This window comes from Apostichopus japonicus, chromosome 11 (genome assembly GCF_037975245.1).
Source record: "Apostichopus japonicus isolate 1M-3 chromosome 11, ASM3797524v1, whole genome shotgun sequence".
Classification (NCBI taxonomy): Eukaryota; Metazoa; Echinodermata; class Holothuroidea; order Aspidochirotida; family Stichopodidae; genus Apostichopus; species Apostichopus japonicus.
In genome coordinates this window covers 17176413-17196419 of record NC_092571.1, presented here as the reverse complement: position 1 = coordinate 17196419, position 20007 = coordinate 17176413, and the positions used below count along the sequence as shown (strand labels likewise).

The window sequence follows — 20007 nt, the reverse complement described above, 5'->3', positions numbered from 1 at the left end:
TCATTATAGTTCTTGAATCCAAATCATTGTCAGTCTTGAACATTTGAAATCTTAAACATTCCCTTGTAATTTAAATACCAAAACATTACAATAGCTTTGCTAAACCATGGTAGCAGGAAATATATTCTTACTTTAAGGGAAGTCATGATCCCCAAGGTCAGATTAATGAGCAAATGGGGGATTGGGGTGGGGGGGGGTAGGGTGAATTGATGTTTCTCAAATACCTTGACATAACCACTAAAATAATGTGAACTGTCGTTTGCTTCTGTTGCAATAATCACTGTTGTCTCAACCCGCTTGTCTTCTACTGGAGTGTTGCACCTAAACCCAAATCCAGTTGAGAAACATGACGTTATACCTCCTCTGTCTCCCCCCCCCCCTCTCAACTACCCTACCCCTTTTCCCACTCTCTTCCTTTCCCCTTTCCTTCTCCTATAACTGCCACATTGATTGAGAACATTCAAAGTCCTTACTTGCACTGCCCAAGCGACTATGTCCATCCCCTCTGTTGGATCCTCTACTACCGCTACGAGTAGAAGGCCGTTGAAGAACCTGCTCCCAAGAAAAGAAAATAACCAAACAAAATGCTGTTAAAAACGATGATATAAAGGAAACTAGAATTCCTTGAGCCAAAAAAAAAGAAGAAGAAGAATGACAAGTTCCAAAATGCACAAGACACTCTTGTTATAAAACAGTGTGAAATTCAAGCAAATGGATGATAAATTTAGGACACAATTTCTTTAAGCATAATTTAGGTTTTTTTGGAAGAGTATTTCAGGTTGTATACATTTATGGATATAGACCTCGAATGAAAAAGTCTGAATAATCTTAATAAACTTTGGCAAATAAACTTCAAATATATGATCTTCCCAGATGCTTCAATAACTACATCACTTCACATAATCCAGCTAAAACCAGATATGGTATCTTCATGTCATGTACCTCATGTGGAGTGGCGACCTTGGATTCTCTGTTCATAGCAGTTCTGAAAAATAAAATAAAACAGTACACAAAACAACCAATCAGCTTTTAATCCAAATCTCAGTGAATCGATGAATATTCATCATCTACAGCATTTTATCCGAAACAACAGAAAATGTTACTACAAATGATACAGAAAAGGAAAACAAAAATTAATGTAAATCAATTATGTTGACAAACATTTTGATATTTCTGCACAATCAAATAAAGTTAGCTGTATATGAAACAGTAAATGGTAACAGGATCCAATGACTGGATACACAACATCATGTAAAATACTGTACATAAAGGAATACATCACACTCAGTACAAAGAGCATGGAGTGGGTGGGATATGGGGGAGAGGTAAAGGGGTGCTTTTTGGGGGTATGTTAAGGGGTGAGGGCACTTACCCTTGTCTAGAAGATGGTTCTTGACCCCTCTCAGATCTAGCTGATGTTACAATCTGAAGATGAAGATAAAAGAAGTTTTAAATTTTGTTCTTATTACTTCACCTATATTCCAGCCTCTCTGAACAGACTATGTTATAGGAACACTCCTAGATAACCATTCCTTCTGTTCCTGAGGTATCTAACTGAGGTATGCAAATGAGGGATCCTCTTGAGGTAAGCCACTCAATTACATGTTACCCTCTGGTCAGAGATATCTGCACCAGAAATGTTGATATTCTTGTAGAGACATTGAAGAGTTTTTCTTACAATCTAGCAAGTCACTGTTTGTGATTGTATTCGTACTGTAACGGCTGTACCTGATGGCATGCCCCGGGAATTATGTCAGGGCAAATTGTCGACAGTGGTCTGGTCGTCCCAGGTGACCAAATTTCAGTGAGAACTGACAGCGCAAAAAAAGTCAGCTTTGGTGGTCATCTAGGCGGACGACTAGTGGTTTGCGTCAAATTCAAATTACTTTGTACTTGAATAGCCCCATCACTTTGGAGATGGTCCTTATAGACCAAACTAGTCTTAGACCTACAGATGATCCAACTGACCCAAGGCTGGTGTTCTAATCACCAAACCTACACATCACTCCTACTCTGTTCATATTGATCATTCCAAACCAAATTCGCTGTTCGGGGGCGACCGAGATGTAAGACCCGGTTTGCCCGGTGATGTAATTCAGTAATTCCCCCTCCCTCCCACCTTCCATTCCTCCCTCACTTGTGCAGACAGCAGTGCTGTGGATTCCTACGCAGCGTATTAATCAATATTTTTACTGAATATTGTTAACCAAATTATCTCTACTGGCAGAAGATTGCAAGCACCCTTTCCCCAACCCCCCCTGACATATATATATATATATTTTTTTGGTAAATAAATGTAATTATTTACACATTGGAACACACACAAAAAAGGTATACACTATTCATAAATTATTGAAGAACACATCAGGCTACATGCTTCCACGGAGTCACACAGTTATCTGAAATATAAAAAGGGTGTGCAATCCAGAGTTTTTTCTGAAAAAAAACTCAAGAACTCTCAAAAGTACAGGAAAATGGCAAGAGGATGAGGAGGGGAGAAATACTAAGAGGGGGAAGGGGGGGAGGGTGGTGCTAGCATGGTAAGAAGGGAATATCAAGGTATAAGACTTTCTTAATTAAATTCTTATTGATTATAATTCCATTAACTTGTATCATATCCTTTATGACAAAACAATTCGATAAAAAGAATCCACCTACCACATCCTCCTAAAATCATCTGTTCTTGGTTTTTTTTTTAATTCTCAGCAATCATATATTCAATATTATTTTACTCTGGCCCCGTTTTTATTCATTATCGTACTTGACTACATAACGAGGAAATCAACCATAAATGCAGAGCAACTAGGCTTCACACTCAACCAAAGAAGAAGCTCAAGATATCCAAAAGAAGTCCTATGTGATCTAGATTTTGCGGATGATATTGTCCTATGTAGCGATGATCAGCACAACGGTCAAGAGCTACTGCAAAAGGTTGAAAAGCATGCTAGAAGTGTGGGCCTTAGACTTAATGAGTCAAAAACTGAATATCTCACAGTCAACATCAAAACCCAGGACAAAATCGACATCAAAATAAGTAGTGGTGCAAAACTAAATGAAGTCGACAACTACAAGTACCTTGGTTCCCTTGTGAGAGACAGTAAAAGTGAAATCAACAAAAGAATTGGCATGGCATGGTCTGCTTGTAATAAAATGGACACTGTGTGGAAATCTGGCCTCAACAGAAAGACCAAACTAGACATTTTTAAATCAACTGTACAGTCTGTCATCATGTATGGCTCCGATACATGGACAGTTACGAAGGAATTGGAAGCAAAACTAGATGGGTGCTACACAAGACTTTTACGGAAATGTTTAAATGTACATTGGAGTCAACATATGACAAATACTGAACTGTATGGCAACGAACCAAAACTATCCTGTAAGATACAACAATGCCGTCTCAAACTAGCAGGGCACTCATACAGGAACACCAAGGAACCAGTCTCTCAACTTATCATGTGGACACCAAAACATGGAAGGAGAAATAGGGGAAAACATAAGCTCAGCTATATAGATGTAGTTGCTAGGGACATCGGGGTGCTTCAAACTGATCTTCCTAACTTGATGAGGGACAGAAATAAATGGGCAAATCTCACATGATTCCGACTTCTGTCGACTAGAGAGAGAGATATATTCAATTCATGCATATTCATTCAAGAAGAGTATATAAACAAATTAAAAAAACTATAATTTTTTTATATTTCTCTTGTGTCTTCACAGACAGAAACAATGGAAGATAGACACATTTATATAGAAATGAGACGATACCTTCATGCGATTAAGGGAAAACAAAATACTAGAAACTGTTCTATAGGGAGGGCTAGTAGGTAATATAGGTGGTTACTGAGAGGTTCGATATAAGTGGATACATCTGCTACATGCAACAGACAAATTTCTACCTGACGGGATACTCCACTCGCCGACAGGTGTGTTAAAAACTGCACAAATTTTGATGATGTGTGATAATTGAAGATGAAAAAAAAAATTGTAAAATTTAGAAAAAAGTTAAAATACAAAAATTTAGAAATAGAAATGATACTAAAGGAAAATATCTAGTTATCGACAAAATGGAAGCTTATTCCTATGCCGGTGATAATCTGAGAATATTTACTGAAGAGAAAGCAACAAACTACGATCTAAAGTGGAAATGAAAATGAAAACCTGTTGTAGATTCAGGGAATAAGTTAGTGTTCAAATTTTGACTAGCAATTTGTGACGGCTCTGAATTTTGTTCCTTATATTAAATACTATGGTTTATGTGTTAGAAACTGCTACAAAGTTTGGACTTGTATAGCAATGTGACCATTTTGTATGGCACTTTGCGATGCGATATTGGGTAAACTATATTCCAGGAGATTGTCATTTACAAAAGGGGTTGGGAAACGTATAAATTTCACAGCAACAGGTCTAATTGGATAGACACTTTAAAGAAGCTATGTAGTACACCATTATCTTTTAAAATAATGAATCTTACCAATCTTAAGTTAAGATAATCTTCAACTTAATATCTAGTTAGGCAAGAACAGCTCTGTCTACCTCCTTTTTTTTTATCCCACCATCCCCCTCCTCCCTCCCTCTTTTATCTTTTGCTAGAAGTGGTATTGTAGGTTGTTTTTCAATAGGTTTGCTAACACATCATGCTTTGGTTTATTTCTCCTTCTGCTTCTATATCTCATCAATATCTAAATAATCATTTACAAAACTTTCCTTCACAGATAAACCAATTAATCATTAAGAAGATCTTTCTTCTTTACAGCCGTTACGATCCATTTCTTTAACCCCCATCCATCAGATGTAAATTCATCTCGAGATTTTCGCTCACCCCCAAATATTCTGTCGTGAGTAGTTTCTCTCCAACGAGCTCCCCTGCCCTGGGATTGATGATCTCAGCTTTATCCAGGTCAGCCTCCATAGCATCTTGGTCTTGATCCTCCTGAAATGAATATTCATGAATAATATCAATATTCATAACATTCAAAATAATTGTTCATTAAATACCAAATGAAAGAAGGAAAGCAACAAAACTTTTTTTTCAGTAAATAAAAATAGAATAGAAATAGAAAACTGCTTCAAAACAGCAGCTTTCAAGAAGAAGAGAGGGTACAGGGACAGGAAGAAGAAACTTTCTAAAATAATACCTGTGGAAATTTAGTTTATTTGTCACATTTGGTTTGGGTATAAATTGATGCTTTTAATTTGAATACAAACCTCATCATCTTCTTCCTCATCATCTGAATCTGTATCATCCATGGCTATTTCTGAGAGGAAACAGAAAAATGTGAAGAAATATAATTCAGATATTACGATTTTGATAAACACGTAATGTGATATCTCACAGAATTTACAAACCAAGTTTTCTCCAATTTTTACCAAGAAGTACATTATATCATAAACTTTGAAGTGAAGGTTTGACATTTGTCATTTTAATAATCATCAATAATTGGACACCCCTTAATCTTACTATAAGCAATCTAATGTGTTTATAATAATTTCCGCTGCTTAAAATTAGTGAATTAATAACAAATAAAGGGCTCTACCAAACATTCAACATATTTCTTTTCTTATCGTTGGTAAACTTCAAAGCTTTTGAGTAATTTTATTATTTCTGGAATTTAAATAACAGATACTAATTTTAAGGGTAAATCATTTATCAACTCTGTATGGTACAAATAGACTGTGGACAAACCAACTCAATATGTTACCATGGAAACTACCTCACCTGAGTTTAGCTGTTTGATGATGAATTGTAACTGTCTGTTCATCTCTGGGCTGTCTTCTTTCACAAAACACTTCAATATTTCTTCCATTCCCTGTTTATGAATGGTAAACAGAAATAAATAGTAAACATAAAGTAACACTGTCATGTACACATACAAACAAATAGACCATATGAGTTGCAAACATTCCTGTCAGCTTTTTATTCATTGACAGAAAAGAGAACTGTGCGTAAGGTGAATGGTACAAACTTCTGACCGCAACTAAGATTTGTAAATGCTAAACGGAAATAGTAAACGATAAAATAATACATACACATAGTCATACAGACAAACATACAAACAAACCCATCAGCTTTTTTATGATGGATAATAAGAGAACTCTGGGAAAGGTGAAACGCTACAAACATCCTATAGCTATAGGTTATCCAATTACAAGTAAGATTTATGAAAGAAAATAATAATAAAAAGTAAATAAAAAGAACATAATAATATTGATCATAATAATAGAAGAAATAATATTACATACAGTAATTCAAACAGACAAACAAATAAACAAACCCATCAGCTTTTTTTATGATGGATAATAAAAAGAACTCTGGGAAAGATGAAACGCTACAAACATCCTATTGCTACTAGGTTATCCGATTACAACTAAGAATTATGAAAAAAAACAAACAAAAAACATAATAATATTAATAATAATAGAAATAAAAATATTACATACAGTTATGCAAACAGACAACAAACCCGTCAGCTTTTCCAATGATGGATAAAGGTGCAACGCTACAAACATCCTATTGCTACTAGGTTATCCAATTACAACTAAGGTTTATGAAAAAAATTCATAAAAAACAAAATATTAAAAACATCATAATAATAATAATAGTAATTATAATACATAGAGTTATACAAAGAGACAAACAAACAAACATTCCTATCAGCTTTTTTCTGATGATGGATAATAAGAGAACTCTGGGAAAGGTGCAATGGAACAAAGATATGATTGCTACTAAGTATGTTTATGGAACTAACGTGTTCCTCCAAAGACTTCTTGATCAAATAGTAAAAAATGGTTTACTGAGCTTACCATTGCTCTGGCTTCATTTCTGATTTCTGGAACCGATAGAATACTGTAGAGGGTACCATTCACATAGGGTCTGATCTGAGAGGGAAGGTGAGAAATTAAACAAAACATAATCAACTTTGTAATCGATCATAATAATAACATCATAAATGAAGCAGTAATGAACAGGATTGAAACAATTGTCTGAAATAGAAATAGAAAATTCATGAATATTGAGTAGAATTATTCAGGTGATTTCATGAGTTTTTATGAGATTATGAGCGCATGCTCAGAGCTCTGTCTCTCTCCGTCTTACACATTTACTCCATCTCTGTTTCCTTTCTACCTCATTTTTGTCAAATATTCTCTTCTTATTTTCTCTCGTATTTCTCTTTAAGTTACAAGAAACTTTCCACTAGCTTTAAGATACTCTTCCTATATTCTAACAGCCTCTCACATCTTAGGTCCCACCTATACTTTATTTTGGTTTTTTAAGCAAACAAGAAGTACATTCAAAATGAATCAAATAACATGTTCATTGCAGCTACAGTATAACTAATTGAAATCAATTTTAACAATTGACTACTTCCATGAAAGTTACAAGTATACGATTTGTTGACTTAAGTTACCTCTTGATCTTCATGTCCGAGCAAGTCGCTTAAAACTTTCAGCACTTTTCCTCTTTCTGGACCACATGTCTTTTTCCCTGTCAAGAAAGAAAGCCCAAAAAAAAAGAGGGAAAAAAATGAGAGAGCATACTGAGATGACTATTAATTTGATAATAATATGAATAAATTTTCAATGTTTGCACATAAACTCCAAATACACCAATAACACATCCCTTGGGCAGCTGGAGCAATTTACCTTCAGTAAACGTTTTCATGACCTGTGTCTTAAGAAACTGTTGACTTCAATGGCATCTAAGTTCAAGCATTTTTGAAGCCCTTAAAGGGTGGGAAAATTCCCTACTCAGTCCTACTAGATACCCCGCCAATGGTTTCAAATTTCACCAATTAAAATAGCATAATATCTATTGTTTGGTCAAACATGTTATGAAGATAATTAAAAAAAATTCAGATGCCTTCGTCTGCAATGAAGTTTGAACTTAAGTATTTACAATATCATAGTCTAAAGTCTTTCTCTCTCTGATATAAACCGTAACATACATACAGATATCCGGGCCCGCCGGACTATCCGGCTAAAACATTCTCCGACTGTATAATGAAAACTTATCTGGTTCCGGTCGAATCTACAAAAATATCCAGTTGGATTTTTTACTTCGATATCTACCCACAAAGGGTAGAAAATGTAAAGGCATATACCTTATAAGTGGAATTCCTTAAAAACAGGCCCTCTTTTTAATTTTCAAATTTTCATGACACAGATGAACAGCTGCTGACAAACTGCTTATATAGGCAGCTTTCATAAAGGTCTGCGTAAATAAATGTGTAAAACTAGCAGCCAAAGACGACTAGATGTTTCGGTTCTAGTAGGATCTTCTTCAAAGGTAAACATCCTCTCCGGATTCAGATTGAGGCCACTTCTGAAGAAATACCTACAGGATCGAGACATCACACTCTCTGACATTTTGAGAGATGAGGAAGAGAGATGAGGAGAGACGGGGGGAGGTTACCTTGAGTTCGGAGACAGAGGTTCATGAGGAGGGCGACAGAATACTCCAGGGTGTAGTCGGAGAGTGCGTCGCTGTCCTCTAATATCTGCACCAACCAAGAAATGATACCGCTTTCGATCATGCAAGTTTGAAGATGCCTCCTGTTAACGATTAAATGGATTGAGAAAAAACATTCGATACTGTCAGTTAATCAGCTAGAAAGCTTCTTCCCCCCCCCTTCCTTCCTTTTTAATTGTTTTCAAGTTTATGCACTTTTTTTTATATATTTGTGTTTACTTATATGTCCCCTGAAATTGTCACATGACTTCATTTTAAATTGTAATATAGACTTTTGTGCCAAGTATCTGAGGGACCTTTCATTGCTAAACAAAAGAGAAAGTCCTGCACAACATTATGAGGTCCATACTAAACTGGCAAAGTTCCATCAACAATTTGAAAATTTCTATTCGTTTTCTGAAGATGCAATAACGAGGAGCTTCATGTTGTTGGTAAGTATTAATGTAAAGCAATGCCCTCAAATTTACATCGTGATAATTCATCAAGAAAGTAAATGGGATATGTTTAAGAGAAAGTATGTTCATAAATATAATGTGAAAAATCAAAACAATTTAAGGAGAAAGAAAACTCACAGTGAGATGCCTGTGCAAAGGGGCACATAAACACCTCCCCCCACCACCACCCACTCTTTCCCCTCTAGTTGTTGATAAAACCTCAAAAATGTCTCTAATTAAAACTAACCTTTTCCATTTTTGTATTAAAAAATTCTTTTTTGCTACTGAAAAAAAGTGACCTTTTGTTGATAGATTAAGATTTTTTTTAAAAAGTGTCTATTTTTGTTGAAAAACATTGAAATATTGGACCTGGTGGAACAGAATGCATATAGGAATTTTGTCACAAGGTACCTTAAGCCTGTGGTTTACCCTCGCAATCAAATTCACACTGCCCCTCAAAGTAGGTCCGTCCTCCTCCCCCCATACTGAACACTTCTGCAACCTCTGTTGAGATACTTACTTTAGACTGAGCTTCTGAAGAGTGCCCAGAGCATTTTCTCTGGTGATTGGGTCTCTCTCGTCCGATGTGAGGGTCTTCTGGAGTGCCTGGACAAGCTCTGGATAGGAGCCCAGATAAGCACGGCCTTCAAAACCAAACAAAAACAGGTAAAGCAGCTATAACATAATTTCCATAATTCCCATGGCAACATTGTTTTTGCTAAAGTATTTTTTCAAGAAGAATTACATGTTTATTTACATAGTACATATACATAATATTTCTGTTGTGAAAAATGCATCCATACTTAGTACATTTTAATATATGAAAGTTAAACATGTATGGTAAAACTATACCCCCGTGTGGAGTCTATGAAAATTTAAAGAGCACATGGAAAACATGATTTACTTGTTACTCTGCAGAAACATTACTTTTTATTTAGATTTGAAGACTTTTCGCCAGTTATTCAAGCTTGCATCTTATCATTTGTCGGTTGCATCACAGTGGTGTACCTACCAACAGAGAGAGAAGCAAATCCGTTGAAGAGACGACACAGATACTGCTGTACAACCTCATCCGAATCAACCAGCATCTTCAAAATAGCTACCTGTGATGAAAAATAAGTAAACACAATGGAAAGATTATTATGAAAGACTTGTAACAGCAAAACAAGGCAATCATAGAAAAAGATCATTTCTAAGCTAATATGTGGCATGATTAATTATATGACCAGAGGCTCATTCTCATGTATTTCTGGTTGGGGGGGGGGGGGGAGGAGGAAGAGGCTTATCCCTCAACAGGTAGAGAGAATATTACCAAAAAAGTCTAAGTGTACAGAACATAATTATACAACATGTCTGTGTGGTACAAAAGTTGAAGATTTTAGAACATCGATTCCAAAATTTAAAAATAATGCACTACTTTGCATCTGGCCACCTTTCAATTTACAAAAATTTCTCAAAACGGGAAGGGATACTCCTCTACATATTACATCTACATAAGAAAAACAAAAAAAATTTCAGCTGAAAAAATCACCTGATGACATCATTCACTATATTGTTGCCAGATGCAATCACAAAATATTCACCAATGTTTTTAAAATTCATATCTTACAAAATGCTATGAGGATCATTTCCATAATTTTTTATTCATCAATCCAATTTCAGTCACCTCTATTATCCCTTTAAATGCTTATAATACATGTATATACAAATCAAAGATCTGGACTCTTCCTTGGTTAAAATTACGGATGAGAACATAATCAGCTGAGTGTAGCCCAACTTACCCTGTGATCTGAGGGTTCTTTGCACCCTAACAGATCATGCTGTACATACGCTAATATGACTGTATCTCTCTGCTCTCCTGACTCACTACGAGTCAATCGCTGGAGACAAAATATATCAAATAAAATGAAACGCAGACAGAAAAATATATTACATTCTCCAGTGAATGACAAAAAGATTACAATAGAATTCTATATCACACACTAAGGTAAAGGTTTCTTGCTTCAATATGTTACATGTTACTTTGTCTCAAAAAACAATCCTCAGTGAACATTGAAAAGAATTTCTCCACCATTTATGATTAAAGGGATGTCAATATTCAAACAGTCCTGTTGGTTGATCATATTTATCAAAACAGGTCAATGTTAGAGCAGGTCACCCTCTCTATATATCCATTCAAGATACGTTCAAGATACTCATTCACCTTTGCTTCATTTTCGCTCATTTTAATTAACATCCCTTTGTTAATAATGACATCATCTCCTGATTCCAGGTCTTATTGGTAATTTCAATCCATCGAATTGAAGTTCGTTACGGACCGAATCAAAACATTATCCGGTGGCTTCATATCAAAAGCTGAGAACCCAAGTTAAACTTCCAACAGCACTCGTCCACAAAAAGATTGGTAAACAGTGAACCTTCAGCCACAAGAAATATCTTCCATCAAGAATATCTCTTTTAATTCGGTGACTACAGTAAACCTTCACCAGATATTTCTAGTAAGAATACAGGCCAGCACCGCAGAAGGAAAAGCAAGGACTAGAGGTGATTTTATCCTCACCCATCTCAAGGCAGGAAGGGCAACGATGCTTTCTTCCTCCAAAGTATTAAATAAGACGATAAAAAAATACTGATGGGTTTTAAGATATTTATTTTTGCCCTTACCCATCTCAACGCTTGAAGGAGTAAAGCTTTCTCCCTCGTCTCGGCCGAAACCAGGTCTTTCTTGATATGATCGTAATCTAGTGACGGTAGCAGGGGTACATCTTCACTGTGTACAGAATATATCAAAAGAATAATCAATAAAAAATAGCTAAATGAGTAGATAAAATTATTAATACCCCACTATCAGCTGTCAGACATAACCCCCACTAACTAGAATGGTATTTTCTGCTAAGGAAGAACTTAAGACAGTTCAAATAAAATTATCTTACTAAAATATCTTATTTGTGTTTCAGTATGGGCATTTTCTTGACTGGTATTTGGCAGTATGTGATATTCCAGGAATACAATTGTGCAATTTTTATCAAATGTAACGGATCTCAGGGGAATAATGTTTGAGTGTGACCTAAACGAACACCAGTAGTTAACAGAATACAGTCATTCAACTCATTCAACTTGTCAACTATTGAACGATAGGTCATAACAGTAACGATGAGTCAGGTTCCATTCAGAATGAGCTGGGGGAGGGAGAGGGGGGGGGGGATTAGGGTTCATCACTCTCAAGATACTGTATTATCCATGTTTTGCACCAGCAATAGCTCACCATTATCACTTATAAGGTTCTCTTTTGCTACTAAAAAGTTTTTGTCATATTCTAGATAGAAACAGAGAATTAAATGGAACCAAAGAGGACATTTCAAACTTTGTCAGCTCAGCAAAATGATGGAATCAAGACCATGAATAGACATCACACGATGATATGAAGAGGGCGCTGCTTTAGAAAATGTTTAAACATTGAATTGAAACTAAACTTTAAGTCTGTGTAGAAAGGTTTACACATGTTTACAAATGAGAGGTAAGAAATGGTAACACATCAATTAAGAACCAAGAGAAGAAACCATATTTTACTTGAGAGTCTGCAAAATTACAGATCTGGAAAAAACTCAACGAGGAAACTGATTGTAACTTCAACCAATTTGATTTTGAAGAGCATGAATTTCACATTCTCACTGAAGTATTCATCTCACTGATGTGACAAGTATTCATCAGTAATATTTTGCATTATATGTACGAAAACCTACCAACAGTTCTATAATTGTAAAATCTGGGGAAAAGGGAGTTGAGTGAAAGCAATGTTACTTGAAATGGGCAAGGAGATAGCATATCCAAACTTTTCAGTGTTAATTTCTTGAAAAAGTTGGTTGCATTTTCTTGTCTAGAATTACAATCATACTTCTTTTCCCCACAAGATTCCTTCAAATCAACGGTATGCCGTTCAGTAAGGATGTTGTGAGGTATTTATTTTGCCTAAAAAGCTGCAATGAGCTGTTAATATGCATCGTAACAATATATGACGTTATCAGGATTGGCTGGATTGTTATATATTTAATGCATATGTTGTGAGGAGGCAGGTAAGTGATCTACACTGCACAGTAATAGCAAGAATATGAAAGGATTCATAATATTGAAGTAAGGGACTTTGCATTTGTTTCAAATGGAAAATGAAGAGAAAATGGAGAGATGCACATTGCAAAACATGAGTTTAAAAAAAAAAATCATGATAATTTTACAATTGTTTTGCAGTAGAAATGAGGACATTTGATTTTTTATTAGTTATGACATAAAACTTGATAGAGAGGTTAGTAATTAGCATTGCAAATTATAGGACAGCATATGCAATGGAGTGAGAACAATAGCTATTTGTTAGCTATGGAAATGAAACTTGAGAGATAGATTAGTGATTAAAATCATGATGAGCAGGAAGATGCAAGATCGCTGTACAATGGTTTGCCAGTAGAACTGAGGAAACTTGCTATCTATTTGCAACGAGATGAACGATAAATGAGCAGCAGGTCACACCAAACGAAAGCAACATCTCTCCTTTAGTCGGTTTGCCACAAAAAATTTTAAAAACAAAGAAAATGAGAATGAACTATTTAGTTACTAAAAGGTAGAAGCAGAATGAAGTTGACTTTTTAATGAAAGTTCAAAAGAAGTAAAGTTGAATGAGAGGACAATTGAAAGCCACGCTATTTCTGTTAACTCTCTTTTACAAAACTCACTTTTTCTCTTCAATAATAGGACTGGGGAAAACGAGTACACAAGGAAAAAATATCAAAGTTACCAAAAGACGAATGAAAATAAATTCAAATGAATTAAATGTATGAAAAATACACACCGGTAACATACTGTTACGTTAAAAAGTAAGTTAGCCCTTGTTTCTTTGTGTTGTTGTTTGTACTAAGTAACCTTTGTGATGCCCAGAGAATATTAAAGTTTAAAGGATTATGACTGAATTCTCTGTTAGGATTTATAATAATCTTACATAAAGATTAGAATTTAAGAATACAAAGAGGCACATTCTTGGAGTAAATGTAACAGTGTTGAGTTAACAGCTTCAAAAATTGCATGCCGTTCCTTCGCTAAATTCTCAATATATTTGTCAAGATGCAACAACTGATGCTAGCAAATCAAAATCACCATGCAAACTAAAGTTAGTTCAACCAGATACCACCAAAGAAAATAAAGGTATTTTCAACAGAAAGAGATAATCCATGCAAATTTGATGGTGGTGTTTCGATATGTTTAATGTTTCTGTCACTGCAGCTCCATATCTATAACACAGTACAGGAATTATGGGACACAAAAAGTTACCGTATACCAACATAAATAATTAAATATATATATGATTGGAAATGACAAGTACAATTTCACACTAAAACCATTTTTTTTCATAGGCTGCAAAAAAGTTTGAAAACTAGTAGCATAAATAATCTGTATGATAACATTCCTATCTCTTTAGCTTCCATTCAAAGAGATATATCAATATTAAGCTTTGAAACATTTAAATTTGTAGCATTATTAATAATTGAAATATTATATCATATTAATAAGATCATACCTGTACTGGGCAAATGATGCTTTCAATAATGAGTTTGCCTGAATAAAGAAAAGAAAAGAGAAACAGAAATAATGACAAATTTTTTAAAGGAAATTGACTAAAACTTCCTTTGTAGAAAACCTGACAATACAATGGTAGTCTTAAATCACAAAAAGGCTTTCAATCGGCTTTCTTCGTAAAATTTACATGATTTGTTCCCTGCTATGACCTCACAACTGTGCAAAATGTTAATAGTTTAAGTGGTCAACTTTAAATTCAAGAAACTGTATTTTCTTTCAGAAGGGGGGGGGGGGGGGACGGGGTGCGACACGGCCTATTGTGGAAAAGGAAATGAACTCTGCACTCAACTTTCTGCAACCTAATAAGTTTCCTTTAAGTTTCACAACACTGAAACAGAAGTTTGTATAAAAGAAATAACACAAATTTTGTACACCGTGCAAAAGCAAGTTGAAATTACACAGGAAAAAAAAAACATGTGGGAATGGAAAGGGAGTAACTGATAGAAGAGAAACAAGATATTTGACTCACTGTTGGTGGTCTGGTAACATCCACCGATTCTCTAAGCTGGTTGGAAAATAACCTCTGACAGACACTTTGGAGGTAGTCTGGGGTTACCTGAAAGAGAGAAGAAAGATTTACAACTGAATGCATGAAATAGTGCCGTATGGTACACAGGAGAGGATATGATAAGTATTTGCACAATTATTGGAAATATTACATTCTTTGGGAACTAAAAGTTCTACATTGTCCATCTGTTATGTTAATATATCTTATCAAAAGTAAGCCCAACTTTATACAAAACTTCCAATGTTCCATGTTATTCAGTTCGGCCATTCAGTAAATTCATTCTTTCAGTTGATTTCCTGTTAGATTAAGAAAACATTTGATACAATATTACAGGGTTCCTTGACTGCATTTACAGGGTTTAGTGAAAACCTTGCCGAGCAGCAGTAAATTTGTGTGCACCGCATGTGTCCCTTCGGCTGCACATTGCTCACCTCTAGAGTAACTTACCTGGTTTCCACTAATGCAACTTTCAAGGGTGTCCACTAGCTCGGCCGTAATGCCAATCAGATTGTGATAGTCAGCCTGAAAAAGAGAAAGAAAAACTTTTCATGTTTCCATATTTGACTAGTTTCTAAGATGGTCTCTAAAAGCTGAGGTCCTACAATATGGAACTCTTTGAGTGAACGTCTCAAGTCTGTACATAACATTGCTAACTTTAAAACTTGTTACCTGGCCTGGTATCGTAGAGACTAGAGAAGTGGAAACATAATAGGGTGTGTGGGGTGTGCGGTGTGGGGTGTCCTTTGCTTTGTTATGCCAGTGTTTTACAGGTTCTACAGCAGGTTTACTTACACAGAAATATATTAGTCTTGCTTTACAAACTTACTTGTATTTTGTTGTATCTTCTGATGTAGGTCATTGTTCTCCTTTCTGCATCAACAACATTTTGCTGAAATTTTTGCATTTGACCAGAATTTTCTAAAAGAAAGGATACAAGAAGGTAAATATTATATGAAATAAAGATGATATCACCAAAAAGCTATCTTAGCTACTGTGGGAACATTGACAAAACCTTGAAAGCATTTATCTAGAAATTAAAAAATGGATAAGAACAACCGTTTGCTTTAGATCTGACAAAGTTATCTATTGGGAACTTAAAATCCTCATCTTATAAGAGAAAGATCTGCAATGGGAGAAGGCTAATGTGCTTGGTGAACCTTATGCCTTTTCAGTATTTTTCTGTGTACATATATACTGATACTTTTCATGGACTTCCTCCACCTAACATCTATCTTTCTATACCTCTTCCTTTCCCACCCCACCGACCCCTCCCCACCCCCCCCCCCAGTTTCTTCTTCCGATCCAGGACTTCCAGGTTTCCCTCACAGCCCAGGACTGCTGGATTATCTAATGGATCACTTTCTTAGCATTACCAAACCAGTAAACACTTCAAGAAAGTATACTTTTGAAAACGATATAAATTTTCTCAAATACTTACTACTGTTAATGTCTTGCTGTGAGAATGAATGAATGAATAAATTAAGGAAGATATCATTTGAGACAAGGAAACAGAGTTTCAATTACAAAAGTCAAAGACATTAACACTACCAAAACTTCAACATGAATGAAATATGTTTTTTGTTCTTCCAAAAATTACCTGTCATTGAAATAAATAAAGACAGTCATCCTAAAAGTTCTTAACACTGAAGGTCACCAGAAATACTTTTTTTCACAAATCAATATTTATTATCTGAGGATACGTAGATTTCAAACAGCCTCGGCTGAGCTTGGGCCGGGAGGGTCAGGGCAAGAAATTTCTCCAGTCTCGTCTGCAAGTCTGGAATCCAGTTCTCAGCAAACAGCTCCTTATAGGATGGATGTTTTGTTGGATCGGGAACAAACGGCAGGGCATAAAATGGTAGAAACTCCGTGGTCTGACTCAGAGCTGCTCCCTTGGTCTCCAGGAATGATTTGAACCCTGTCATCGCATCTTCTAACTTGACTTTACTCTGTAATAATCAAATTTTTACAATTGAGATTTTTAATTGCATTTACACTTTTTTTGTCATGAACATGGTTGTTCTATTTCCAATTTTTGGGGTGGGGGATTTCATTTCAGATAGTATTCCAATGAGGGTGAAGTGTTTATTGTTCTGTTCATACAGGTTTCTCAAAGCTACTATTATAAACATTTTTTCCATAAATTACATAAATGTGCATTTGACTTCTCATACATTCGTAAATGATGAGAAATGATACATAACAAAATTACCTTGTAAATTGCTGGATATCAATGTATGAAATTAGTCAAAACAGTTGGATAAATGCTTATACACTCAATCATAGGTTTTACCTTTTTTCCTGTATTCAGTTGATATTTGATGGGAAATATTGCAAAATAAATGTTGAGATAGAATTCAAGCTTCTTGCAGATGGGATCGGTCGTACGGACGCTCTCTGGAACATTGTCGTCCCACAGTCCGAAGAATTCTCTGCGATTTCCGCTTCTGAAGAAGGTGAGCAGGTCACTCTGCATTGGAGACAGAAACATTTAAAATGTCACTTACAAGTTGAATTTTCAGACTGCATATGAGCATTAGACTTTTAGTTGTCTTCTCAGGAAAGTGAAAAGTATTATGACAAAAAAAGCACAGTTTTTGGTATATAATTTTAATTGTTAGCATCATCATTTTAACAGACGTACAAAACTAATTTTTTGTTTGTTATGTTTATTTTTTGTTCTATTGATTGCTCATTTGTCTCATTTCACTCTCTGTCCATCTGTTTCTCTCTTAATGTGTTCTTAGTTTGTTTTCATTTTAGTTAGCCTAGCTCTGAAGATGATCCCGCTAGGATGGAATTGTCCGGCCCTCTAACTCTAATATAGGCTTTTTGCAGTAGATAAGCAGTTTGCCAACAGTTGTTTTTCTCTCTCTCCAAAACTAACATTTCTTAGTAGTTGTAACTGGGTCTAGTCTGATTTGCCTCCCAGGAATATGCAGAGGCAGTTAATCATCTTACGCTGTACTATCAACCCAGTAATAGTTATCCCTTTCAGGCGAGTTGAGAGATTTCATGGAGTTCCCACAGATTACACATTTCACAAAGAGTGAATCTTGTATGAAATTGACACAAGGGTTTTTTGTTCAATTATAAGAAATATGTAACTAGTTGCTTTATCATTGAGACAAATCTGTTGTTATAATTACAGATATGTCAAGTGAAGTTTGAGTACTTCCAAACAACACATGTTTACTCTTTTAGTATGTACACAGACATGTATCCGTATGACCCTAATGATACAAAATGTATGCAATATTAAAGCTATATTTCTAGCCTAGCCCACACTTATTTCTGGTTACTCTCAGCAACCATCACAATACCAGGAAATCATAGTTGGTGAGTTCTTGTAATACTCATTTGTTTGACCCATCATAATATAGACACACACCCTCCACCACATTCTTCCCCTTTCTCACTCCTCCCCCTCTCCCCCCCCCCCCAAACCACTTAAGAAAATACCATGATCACCTGCATATCAGCCTTGTTTTTGTCCCAGGACTTCGGTGGAAGTACAGCCAAGGTTTTTCCATTTTCTCTGGCTTCGCTCTCAAATGCAGTGGAGGTACGGTTGTATCCACAAAATTCTAAATACTGAAGAAAAAGGCCAAGAGATCAGTCACTTTAAACGCAACAACGATGTTAGGTAGCAATGATACTTACAGAGTACTAGTAAAGTGTGATATGGCAGTTCATCTTTCCCTAAATATGCAAATTGTCAACATCCACAGTAACAGAGACTACAGTATCTATTCGATAGTGAATATACATGTCACGACCTGAAGAACTAAAAAATGAAAAAGTTGCCACAAAACTGTGTTCAGTGTCCTTGAAACATAGGTTGTAAACAACAAAGAGATAACATAACAGAAAATTAGGCAGTTACTCCCTTTACATCATTAATGAGCATAATTAGCTAATTATGTTTATTAATAAATGAAACTAGTATTCAGAAAAGACTAGTAAACTGGTCAATCTTTGATGGATTTTTTTATGGGAGTTGAATCTATTTTCATATGATTTCTAATCCCTATAAGAGTGATGAGGACAATGTTGTTCACAGTGTCTGTAGCCCTTACAGCATATCAAGTCTAAGAATCACATCACACAGTCTTTACACCTTGCTTCTTCAACATTTTCAAAACATTCTTCATTACTGTGTGAAGTTTTTTGAAAATCTTTATCAGCAGATGTGTTTGTTATTTGGGAGATGAAATATCAATTTAGAAGTTCAGTTACTGATTATAGCAATGTTCAACTTCCCACCTACCACCCCCCTTTTCCCCATACCCTCATCTCACAATACAAAACCACAGGAAAACATTGTAACCTATTACCTCTTTCACAATACTGTTGAGTTCACTTTCAAATCCTCCCAGTGTGTTCGAAGAACTTCTTTTTGAACCCATGTTCTCACCAGCAGAAATAATAATGAGATCAAGATGTATCTGTTAGAAGAGAAGACTATGAGAAATGAACACCTTATAAAGGATAAATAAAATGTAGGACTACACAAGGAGTGGGGGTAGGATGCGGATTGATTGTCCACTCAGCTTTACTAATTTAACTATGCCTTATCTTTCCAAATTACTACGCTGCTTGTCAGTGCAGCAAGTTAGCCACTATGACAACAATATTGCATTCTGATGAAGTAACTTAGCACCCTTGACCAAACTGAGAACAAATTCACTGTTTTAGATGTGTAGCTTCTCAAAGTTATGCTTTCAGAAAGTGTTGGGAATGGTCCTAAAAAACGGCTACTTCGAACCTGTTTCTTAACCTCATTCAGACCCCAGGTGCTAATTAATGCCACATGAAACTTAGAACTGAACTGTGCTGCATAAATGTTATATTATATATATTATATTTAAATTGTCTTGTATCGAAAAGTGTCTGCATATGGAAAGTTTATCTGTGTATTCCACAACAGTCTACTGAAGTGTCAAAAACGCTAAAAATGTCTGACTCATGTA

General features: G+C 35.4%; 1 protein-coding gene across 8 annotated transcripts in view; it reads right to left on the bottom strand.

Annotated features, from left to right (window-relative positions):
* Positions 1–20007, bottom strand: part of LOC139976219 (lisH domain-containing protein ARMC9-like) — a 33154-nt gene that overhangs the window by 11975 nt on the left and 1172 nt on the right. For 5 of the 8 annotated variants that reach the window (XM_071984785.1, XM_071984782.1, XM_071984787.1 and 2 more), the window contains exons 2-25: positions 19372–19482; positions 18506–18628; positions 17328–17504; positions 16735–16983; positions 16473–16488; positions 15861–15952; positions 15482–15556; positions 14996–15082; positions 14468–14505; positions 13629–13649; positions 11569–11674; positions 10686–10784; positions 9917–10007; positions 9425–9548; positions 8414–8553; positions 7410–7486; positions 6805–6879; positions 5720–5810; positions 5209–5258; positions 4823–4933; positions 3900–3938; positions 1373–1425; positions 943–985; positions 474–552 (exon numbers count right to left, since the gene is read on the bottom strand). In XM_071984785.1, coding sequence (XP_071840886.1) covers positions 474–552; positions 943–985; positions 1373–1425; positions 3900–3938; positions 4823–4933; positions 5209–5258; positions 5720–5810; positions 6805–6879; positions 7410–7486; positions 8414–8553; positions 9425–9548; positions 9917–10007; positions 10686–10784; positions 11569–11674; positions 13629–13649; positions 14468–14505; positions 14996–15082; positions 15482–15556; positions 15861–15952; positions 16473–16488; positions 16735–16983; positions 17328–17504; positions 18506–18628; positions 19372–19443 — 2128 coding nt within the window. In that variant the 5' untranslated portion in view covers positions 19444–19482. Of the gene's footprint in view, positions 1–473; positions 553–942; positions 986–1372; positions 1426–3899; positions 3939–4822; positions 4934–5208; positions 5259–5719; positions 5811–6804; positions 6880–7409; positions 7487–8413; positions 8554–9424; positions 9549–9916; positions 10008–10685; positions 10785–11568; positions 11675–13628; positions 13650–14467; positions 14506–14995; positions 15083–15481; positions 15557–15860; positions 15953–16472; positions 16489–16734; positions 16984–17327; positions 17505–18505; positions 18629–19371; positions 19499–20007 lie in introns of all 8 variants that reach the window. The other 3 variants (XM_071984786.1, XM_071984783.1, XM_071984784.1) reach the window with 3 other exon arrangements.